Source organism: Polypterus senegalus, chromosome 15 (assembly GCF_016835505.1).
Source record: "Polypterus senegalus isolate Bchr_013 chromosome 15, ASM1683550v1, whole genome shotgun sequence".
In the NCBI taxonomy this organism is placed as follows: Eukaryota; Metazoa; Chordata; class Cladistia; order Polypteriformes; family Polypteridae; genus Polypterus; species Polypterus senegalus.
This window is the reverse complement of record NC_053168.1, coordinates 93,285,379-93,296,651: the sequence shown is the minus strand read 5'-3', so window position 1 is coordinate 93,296,651 and position 11,273 is coordinate 93,285,379. Positions and strand designations below refer to the sequence as shown.

The 11,273-nt window shown below is 40.1% G+C and overlaps 1 protein-coding gene across 6 annotated transcripts in view; it reads right to left on the bottom strand.

Moving 5' to 3' along the window:
- grhl2b (grainyhead-like transcription factor 2b) overlaps positions 1–11,273 on the bottom strand; it is a 357,473-nt gene that overhangs the window by 31,397 nt on the left and 314,803 nt on the right. For all 6 annotated transcript variants that reach the window (XM_039737648.1, XM_039737649.1, XM_039737650.1 and 3 more), the window contains one exon: positions 7,093–7,157. In XM_039737648.1, coding sequence (XP_039593582.1) covers positions 7,093–7,157 — 65 coding nt within the window. The remainder of the gene's footprint in view (positions 1–7,092; positions 7,158–11,273) is intronic.

The window sequence follows — 11,273 nt, the reverse complement described above, 5'->3', positions numbered from 1 at the left end:
ATGATACCTGGACCCTACAGAGGTTGCACAGGTAGTCCAACTTCTCCAGGATGGCACATCAATACGTGTCATTGCCAGAAGGTTTGCTGTGTCTCCCTGCACAGTCTCAAGGGCATGGAGGAGATTCTAGGAGACAAGCAGTTATTCTAGGAGAGCTGGAGAGGGCCATAGAAGGTCCATAACCCATCAGCAGGACCAGTATCTGCTCCTTTGGGCAAGGAGGAACAGGATGAGCACTGCCAGAGCCCTACAAAATGACCTCCAGCAGGCCACTGGTGTGAATGTCTCTGACCAAACAACCAGAAAGACTTCATGAGGGTGACCCAAGGGCCCCATGTCCTCTAATGGGCCCTGAGCTCACTGCCCAGCAGCATTCAGCTCGATTGGCATTCGCCATAGAATACCAGAATTGGCAGATGCACCACTGGTGCCCTGTGCTTTTTACAGATGAGAGCAGGTTCATCCTGAGCACGTGACAGAAGTGAAAGGGTCTGGAGAAGCCATGGAGAGCATTAAGCTGCCTGTAACATCATTCAGCATGAGCAGTTTGGTGGTGGGTTAATGATTGTCTGGGGAGGCATATCCATGGAGGGTCACACAGACTGCTACAGGCTTGACAAAGGCACCTTGGCTGCCATTAGGTATCAGGATGAAATCCTTGGACCCATTGTCAGACCCTATGCTGGTACAGTGGCTCCTGGTACACGACAATTCCTGGCCTCATGTGGTGAGAGTATGCAGGCAGTTCCTGGAGGATGAAGGAATTGATACCATTGACTGGCCACCACACTTTCCTGACCTAAATCCAATAGAAAACCTCTGGGACATTATGTTTTGGTCCGTCCAATGCCACCAGGTTGCACCTCAGACTGTCCAGGAGCTCAGTGATGCCCTGGTCCAGATCTGGGAGGAGATCCCCCACAACACCATCTGTCATCTCATTAGAAGCATGCACCGATGTTGTCAGGCATGTATACAAGAACACAGGGGCCATACAAAGTGCTGCATAATTTTGAGTTGCTGCAATTAAATTTTGGCAAAATGGACTAGCCTGCCACATAATTTTTTCACTCTGATTTTTGGGGCGTCTTTGAATTCAGGGCTTCTGTAGGTTGATCATTTTCATTTCCATCAAACGATGTGGCATCCTTTCATTCCTAACACATTACCCAGTCTATATCAGTATAGATATCCAGGAGGATTTCTTTTTCCCATTGAGATCTGATGTGTTTTCAAAGTGTTCCTTTAATTTTTTTTGAGCAGTTTATATATATATATATATATATATATATATATATATACACACAGTATATATATATGTATATGACCTCTTTGAGGTCATTCATATATATATATATATATATATATATATATATATATATATATATATATATATATATATATATCTCAAAATACCCGCCCTCAGAGCGGAGAAGTAGTGTGTTAAAGAAGTAATGAAAAGAAAAGGAAACATTTTAATAATAACGTAACATGATTGACATTGTCATGAGTGTTGCTGTCATATATATGCCTGCCTAAATAAGTCACCCTCGCTTTGCTCTTACTTTATTTACCGCTCATTTAATCACGCTAGTGGCGGAAAAATTATAAAATGGAAGGAGGATGGCTTTACCAAAACAATTATTGATGGCGAATCGATTATTCATAAAGCTTGAATTGGTGATCTGTTTTTCTGTGTTAACCTCATTTTTTCATACTTCTTCTCAAACTAAGGTGGTGCGAGGGTAAAATGAATCGGGATGCGCTGATCAAAGTAATCGGTGTACCAGGAAATCATGCATTGACAAAGCTCCCTTGCTTGTAAAGCAAAGTGTGATTAAATGCATTATTTTTTAACGCGTTATGGAGCACATGCATCGAAGCTTCTCAGCTGTGATTGTCAATGTAACCTTTTGTAAGTAGTGCCTGGAGAATTCAGTGTGGAGAAACTCTATAGAGACAGCGTGTGTATTAACTTGTGGATTTTTCTGTGAGTATTTGGTGGCAGTCTGACGAAGTTGCTTCGGAAGACGGCGTTAGCTGCAGAGCTCAGCTCAGAGCCAAATGAGATGAATGGGAGGGGAGATGATGACGTGACTCCCACCCCCGCCTTTAACTGTCAATCCCCCACAAACACAGTCTCGAATTTGCATAAGCACACCCCTTCACCTACAATTTTAACTTAGTTATAAAGTGATCAAAACTCTCGCTATATCCTGCGCCCTCTCATTAAGCTTGTATCCCGCATTACCTGTGGGCATGTGAAACGCCAGCGGTAGCCTGTCTATGAACTTAATTTAAAGTTTAGGTTTACACTTTGCTTTCTTTCCGAGGTAGCAGCAGTCATGAATATGGTAGTATATGTCACTCGCTCGCTTCTTATTGTTTCGCTGCCTTCTCAATTATATGATGCATGTTTTCTTAAGCGCTTTTTGGAGGTCTTCCTGGTTTTCTACGCACTGTGTTGACAGTCAGTTCACGTGATTACGTGAGAGGCGTGATGATGTCACACGAAACTCCGCCCCCCCACGTCATTCCAGCTCAACTCCATTACAGTTAATGGAGAAAAATACCTTCCAGTTATGACCATTAGGCGTAGAATTTCGAAATGAAACCTGCCCAACTTTTGTAAGTAAGCTGTAAGGAATGAGCCTGCCAAATTTCAGCCTTCTACCTACACGGGAAGTTGGAGAATTAGTGATGAGTGAGTGAGTGAGTGAGTGAGTGAGTGAATGAGTGAGTGAGGGCTTTGCCTTTTATTAGTATATATATATATATATATATATATATATATATATATACACATATATATATATATATATATATAAATATGTATATGTGTGTGTGTGTGTGAGTGTATATACACAACACCCCATAATGACAAGGTGAAAAAAGTTTACTTGAGGTTTTTGCAAATTTATTAAAAATAAAAAAACTGAGAAATCACATGTACATTGGTATTCATAGCCTTTGCTAAATACTTTGTCGATGCACCTTTAGCAGCAATTACAGCCTAAAGTCTTTTTGAATATGATGCCACAAGCTTGGCACAACTATCCTTGGTCAGTTTTGCCCATTCCTCCTTGCAGCACCTCTCAAGCTCCATCAGCTTGGATAGGAAGCATCGGTGCAGAGCCATTTTAATATCTCTCCAAAGATGTTCAATCTGATTCAAGTCTTGGCCACTCAAGGACATTCACAGAGTTGTCCTGAAGCCACTCCTTTGATATCTTGGCTTTGTGCTTAGGGTTGTTGTCCTGCTGAAAGATGAACCATTGCCCCAGTCTGAGGTCAAGAGCGCTCTGGAGTAGGTTTTCATCCAGGATGTCCCTGTACATTGCGGCAGTCATCTTTTCCTTTATCCTAACTAGTCTCCCTGTTCCTGCCGCTGAAAAACATCCCCACAGCATGATGCTGCCACCACCATGCTTCACTGTAGGGACGGTATTGGCCTGGTGATGAGCACTGCCTGGTTTCCTCCAAACGTGATGCCTGGCATTCACAACAAAGAGTTCAATCTTTGTCTCATCAGACCAGAGAATTTTGTTTCTCATGGTCTGAGAGTCCTTCAGGTGCCTTTTGGCAAACTCCAGGCGGGCTGCCATGTGCCTTTAACTAAGGAGTGGGTTCTGTCTGGCCACTCTACCATGCAGGCCTGATTGGTGGATTGCTGCAGAGATGGTTGTCCTTCTGGAAGGTTCTCTTCTCTCCACAGAGGACTTCTGGAGCTCTGACAGAGTGACCATCGGGTTCTTGGTCACCTCCCTGACTAAGGCCCTTCTCCCCCGATCGCTCAGTTTAGATGGCTGGCTAGCTCTAGGAAGAGTACTGGTGGTTTTGAACCTCTTCCACTTACGGATGATGGAGGCCACTGTGCTCATTGGGACCTTCAAAGCAGCAGAAATTTTTCTTTAACCTTCCCCAGATTTGTGCCTGAGGTCTACAGACAATTCCTTTGACTTCATGCTTGGTTTGTGCTCTGACATGAACTGTCAGCTGTGGGACCTTATATAGACAGGTGTCTGCCTGTCCAAATCATGTCCAATCAACTGAATTTACCACAGGTGGACTCCAATTAAGCTGCAGAAACATCAAGGATGATCAGGGGAAACAGGATGCATCTGAGCTCAATTTTGAGCTTCATGGCAAAGGCTGTGAATACTTATGTACATGTGCTTTCTCAATTTTTTTTTTTTAACAAATTTGTAAAAATCTCAAGTAAACTTTTTTCACGTTGTCATTACGGGGTGTTGTGTGCAGAATTCTGAGGAAAAAAATGAATTTAATCCATTTTGTAACATGACAAAATGTGGAAAAAGTGATGCGGAAAAAAAAAAAACAGAAACACACCTGATCTAACTCTATTTGTTTTTAAATATTGCATTAGTGCAATAATGTTTTCTGATTGGTACTGTGAACGATAGGGGGCGCTCTCGCTCCCTTGAACTCCTGTCCACGACTCCAGACACCAGGTAAAAGTCCAAATGTTGACTTTATTTTTCTTCCACATTGCACAAAGCACACTCTCTACCACAATACTAAGTCTCAAATACAATAAACCAATCCTCCAGCTCCCAGACACGTTGCCACCCTTCCACCCAGCTCAGCTCATTGTCTGCGAGTTCCCATAGTCCTTTTATACCTCCTGACCCGGAAGTGTTTCTGCCCAATAGTCCACAAGTCCTTATTCCTTCCGGGTCAGGGTAAATAGTCCCTTTCTTCAACCCGGAAGTCTGTCGCTCTTCCTGTGATGAACCTCCGGGTCACAGGGCACGAAGAAGCCCTCGGTCCTCCCTGCAGCTCCCTCCTGTGGCCCCCACGGCATCCAGCAGGGCTTTGCATAAAAACTCCAATGCCCATGATGCCCTGCTGGTCTTCTGGGAACCTTCACGCTGCAAGGAGGGCTCCACCTGGCGGCTTGGGGGTATTGGCCGGGATCAATGGCCGGCCATCCATCACAGTACTATTCAGGTCATAAAATGATTTCTTCAAAATGTCACATATATTGTCTCTTTCTTTTAGGTGTGTAATAGAAACCACAGCTTAGAGAGAAGTGTGTGACTTGCAACAGGTAGGTACACATGTCGTAAATATAGGAAGGACTGTCCTTGTGTGTGTGTGAGAACTATTAGCATTTAAATTTTATGATTGCAGATAGAGCAGAAATGACCTCATAAAAGGTCAGAAAATGAAAAATTTCAAATATCATATATACCTACAGCTCTGTTTTTTTTTTTGGACATCATAAACCATAAGGTGCATTAGTAATTCTGCATCAGCAGGAACACTCAATAAAACTGAATAAAAAAAAAATCAAGTGACAATGAGATACGAAGGCAGCAGATTCACCAACGTTTGTGTGTCAGCTTTTATCCGTCCAGATCAGAGAATGTCAAGTTCCATTGTCTCAAAACACTACTCACATCTAAAGTCATTCCCAGTTTCAAATAAAAACTAACCGTGTCAGATCCCTAGGGCGGTAGTATGTATCGTGACCAAGAGAATAAAAGTGATAAAAAAAAAAGGTAACTTTTACAAGTAGAGTACTATAAATGTACACGGTCTGTTACAGATGCAAACCAAATGTTTGTGTGTACTGTATAATAAGAATAATAAGAGCAGCTAAATATTGAAAACGGCAAATATAGGAGGCAGTGGGGATCGAACCGGGGACTCTTGACTATAAGTCAGCAAGTCTTACCGCAACGCCATGGAAGCTGTTGTATTGTCCTTGAACCTTTTGTGAAAGTGCTTATGTGATCTTTGGACTTCAGGCTTCACGCATTCTATAGTTTATGCCTGCATTTTGTAATATTTAACAAACAGAAATGCATGTGTTCCAAATAACAATTTATTATTTCCACTCTAAAAATCCAGCACTTCAGTCCCAGATAATCAAACAAGGAATCAGCTGAAACAACTTTGTGAACATTCTGCGATAGTGGGGAGGAAAAGCAGGCTACTTGCTGCTTGTCTTAATTGGCACATTTACAGGACAAAAGACACCGACGGAGAGGTGCAAACGCATTTAAGGTGGGCCAGATTTACGAGTTTTCTCGTAGGCTCCGGTAATTCTAGTGTTAAATGGGCAATTACTCACCTGAGATATTACCTCTTGGGGCGTGGATTCACTCTTGTGACAGATCATGCGCCATTACAGTGGATGGCCTTGCATAGGGAGTCCAATCCACACATCATGAGATGGTTTTTAGATCTACAGTCTTATAAGTATTTGGTCGTTTATCACTGTGGTGTACTGCAAGCCAATGCAGACTGCCTTTCTCGATTCCACGACTTCTCAGACAGGTACACCTGACCCGATGGGTCTGGGCTGGGGGGGGAAGGGGGCATGTCACACACGTGCGACTAGGAGGACGTTGTATGGACCAAGCAAAGTTTATTCTACACCAGGCCAGGGAGTGCCGGGGTGCACTAAACCTTCTCCTGTCATCACTACAGACCAGCCACGGGAAAAACTGTCTAATTCGGAACAGATGACGTCACTTCCAGTTCCGGCGCCCAGAAGAATATCACTTCTGGTTCCGGCACCCTGAAGAATCATATCACTTCCAGCACCCTTGCGTCACTTCCTGTCTGGTCGTTAAAGCTGCCATTTTTACAAAGCTTGACAGTTCTGTTTTGGACTCCGTACTGAGAACATCTCTGTACTATTTTAAAGAACCTTTTGCAGTCAGGAATAATATATGGGTGGCAGCCCCAAACCTTTTTAAGTGTGTCGAGCCTTTTACACTGTATACTTGTATATGGTTGAGATGTCAATAAAGCTCGCTGTGACTTTGACTTGACTTTGACTACAGAAAATTCAGTTTTGAGCTACCTTATTACAATCCATATCATGATTTCCTTTTATCTGACAACATTTTTGAGGAAACTAAAAAAAAGGCCATTCCAATCTAGAACAAAGCAGACAAAGTTAATTCTTTGTGATCTCCTTTTTCAGTAGAAAAGTAGAAAATGAATGGCAATAACTCATGATTTGTGTACAATAATCTTGCCTTGGGTGTATTTTGTACAGAAATAAAGTACCTTTTCAGTAGTTTTTACATAGAATAAGAAATGTTTGAAACTTACCCTTTTTTACTCTTTTTGTATATCTTAATCATCTTTTCTATAGGAATTCCATACTTCTCTGAAATCTATAAATGCAAAATAAATATTACATTTACATAAAAAAATAAATCAAATAATATACACACACACAAACAGATAAATATAAATAAACAGAAGTGACACAGTGTCAATTTTAAATAAAAAAAAAATTACAGTAATAATCCATTTATCAGTTTCGAGGAAAGCAAAGCATGGTAATTTGTTTTCAGAATTTGTTTTGATGCAGAACAATATATAATAAAAAAGCAGACATGACACTAGGTTAAAATAAAACCAAAATATTTTGGATTTGCAGCTGACACTATAATGATTTTTTTTACATTTTCTTTATAAATACTTTTGATTTTCAGGAATTGCCATTAAAATGGCTAGAACAGTCATCTCTAGTACAGAGCCCTGACAGATGGGGGTACTCAATTACAGTCCTGGAGATCAACTGTGGCAGCATGTTTTTTTGTTCCAACCAGTTTTGTAATTATAAGCCAGGCCTAATTGATAATAAAACTTGGTATTTAGTTACATGGCTTGTTAGTGCTTTCATTCGTCAAAGACAAAACTTTATTTATTTTTTTTTATTTTCTGATAAGTTTACCCATATGTTTTGCGGTTCTTCCCTTCTCTGCTCATTTATATTAAAATAAAATATATTTATTAATACTGATACTTGTTGATTCATGTAGGTTTAAATGGAAACATGTTAGCCCGAGACCTAAGTCATCATGTATAAACGGTGTGTACGCACAAAACTGTTGCATACACCCGTTTCCACACTCATATCAAGATGTAAAAAATTAAACTTGCTATAAAGCTACTGCATGTACATTTTTACGGAAGCCTCAGACCATGCACATGTATGTTTCTGTTTGGTTTTGTAAATGGGTGGCAAAAGCGTCAAAGCAGTGCTACTACTTCTGTTTGGCCTCCATTTCATTTTCATACTTGCATCCATGATGTGGGCTTTATCAAACAAACCGAAACTAATTGCAGATTATTTACTAATTTAAGGCACTTGATTGTGATCAATCTGTAAGAATAGTGCACAGAATGGCCAAACTATATTAACTACCATGGCTGCTTTGGATTTGTTAGAAAACAAATGGAAGAATTAGAAGAGTGTGTGTATTTACTGATAATGATTGGTTTCTAAGTCAATGTAGATTTCCAAGAGCTATCCTTTTGAAGCTGTGTTCTGTTAAAATACTATGATATATACTTGACAGAATTTTTATGATGAAATCCATTAAAGTATGTATATTAAATTTTACAGATTTTTTTTTTAAAACTTCATTTAAATAATGCACATGTGGGGTCACGCTGGCAAACTACTGCTGCCTTGCATTAAGGGTGTCCCGGGTGTTCCCTACCTGGAGTTTGAATCTTTTTCTGGTGAGTTTCCTTAGCATGATTCAGGTTACTTCCAAAGGCTTGCAGGATGGGGGATTGCTTTAATGCATTTTATCATTAAAATGGTATGTAAAATGTTCAGAAAGCTATAAAATCATAAATGTAATGTATTCTGTGTGGCAATTACTGCCTGTGCGCTCCTGTTGTGGTAACTGAAAGCCTGTTTGAAAAGTACATATACATTGACTGGGTCAGGAACACTTAAGATGGGGTTTGAGAAACTCCAGCAAATTAAACATCAAGTTAAAGATTAAGTTTATAGCATTCTACGTTAATGACAAAATAAACAAAGAGATTAAGGTTGAAATTTCAAGATTACAGTTGACATTTGGGGAGGTTTGGCCTAGTTTGTTTTGGGAGATGGATGTCTGAGATGGAACTCCATTAGCAGTGGTGTTATCTTTCCTCATCATCCCGAGGTATCCTGTATTTACTGAACCAGAAAAACGGCTCAGAAAAAAAACGGAAGGACAGCTAAAGCTTCATCCAAGCCTAAAGAGGCCTCAAGTTCAAGGTAAGACCTGCCAGAGATTGACCTGGAACAGATAGGTCCCAGGAGATCTGTGCTTTTGCCTAACACTGCTGCATCGTCTCTAGTCAAGAATGAAAGTGGGAGTGAATGTGTAAGTGAGTCTGGCTAGGAGTACTCATTGATTCCAGAAGGTTCAGTGAAGCTGAAAATGGTTTTACTTTCTGTTCTGTCAACTACCCACCACAAGCCAGCAACACCCACTCCAACTCCAACTCCACCAGCGGAGCACGGAGAAAACCAGAATGAACAGTCCAAGCTGAAGGTAACGATAGCCACAATGATCACTGCTCTTGAACTTGGTCTAGTCTGTTTTGAGAGATGGATGTCCGAGATGGAACTCCATTACCAGTGGTGTTATAAAAGAGCTAAAGGATAACAAAGAAGGTTACAAATGATATAAGGAAAAATATAAAGAATATACACAAGACAAACAAGAAGCTGCTTCAGGAGATTAAAAGACCAGGAGAAAAGTATAAGTAATTGTTCTGAGACATCCTTTAAAGGAATGTAGAAAAAAATCGAGGAACACAGGAAATACGAGGTAATATATACACATACAAACATATATATATATATATATATATATATACATACATATATATATATATACACATACATACATACACACACACATTATATATACATATATAAATATATACATATATACATATACATACATATACATATATATACATATATATATACATACATATACATATATATACATATATATATATATATATACTAATAAAAGGCAAAGCCCTCACTCACTCACTGACTCATCACTAATTCTCCAACTTCCCGTGTGGGTGGAAGGCTGAAATTTGGCAGGTTCATTCCTTACAGCTTCCTTACAAAAGTTGGGCAGGTTTTATTTCGAAATTTACGCGTAATGGTCATAACTGGAAGCAGTTTTTCTCCATTTACTGTAATGGAGATGAGCTTCAATGCGTGGGGGCGGAGTTTCGTGTGACATCATCACGCCTCCACGTAATCACGCAGTACATAGAAAACCAGGAAGACCTCCAAAAGCGCTTGAAGAAAACATGCATTATATAATTGAGAAGGCAGCTAAACAATAAGAAGCGGCGAGTGACATATACAACCATATTCATGAGTTCTGCTACTGAAACAAAGCACGATGTAAACCTACACTTTAAATTAAGTTCATAGACAGGCTGCCGCTGGCGTTTGTAATTTAGTGCCTGCCCATATAAGGCCGTCCGTCAGCGGCAATCCAATAGCAAACTCCCACTAAATATTCACGGGTTAAGGACTGTGCAGAGGAAGATGAGATGGTCAGGGTGGTGTTTGACAAACTCAGTAAACTGCGAGAGAAAGTTTTAAGTGCCAGGACTAAGGTAACATTAAATACAGCCATGGACATAGCACGAGATGGCACCAGCACAGCTGGGAAACTTCGATGCATGTACACCGAGCTCTCACGTGAACTGACGCAGTGCACAGATAAAAGCAACAGTTCCAAAGAGCTGAACAAAACCAATTACACAATTGAAAAGGCAGCAAAAATATGAAGCGTCTGATACATACAAGCATATTCATAAATCCAGCTACTGCGGAAACAAAGCACACGGTGGAAAAAGTCAATGTCCCGCTAAAGGAAGACAGTGTAAAAAACCCGTGCATGCAGTGTGTCAGGTCTCAGATAAAGAAGACGACGAGCTGTTTATTGATGCAGTAAGAAACTAATCGATGAATGAAACCTGTCATCTTTACAACGATTGACAAACACGGAATGTAACTTGAACACAACACATCCTACAAATACGAACCTGATTGAAAGAAATAATGATAATCAAATCCTTGATGACAGCAACACTCAGTAACACTCACAAAACAAATACTGTATATTGACAGTCATGTTACGTTATTTTTAAAATGTTCCCTTTTCTTTTCTAGCTTTTTAACACACTACTTCTCGCTGCGATACGGGTATATATATATGTATATATATATCCCGATCTACATACTCGAATAATGGATACTTTATTCGCCATCAATGATTGTTTTGGTAAAGCCATACTCAGTGTATTCATTAGATGAACGGTAAAAAGTAAGAGCGAGGGAGGATGACTTATTGAGGCATGCAGGCTGTAGTGCGTCAACTCTATCTGAATTGCGCGATCACATTTAAAAAATATATCTTTTCAAGTTCTATTTAGTCCATATGTGTCAAACTCAAGGG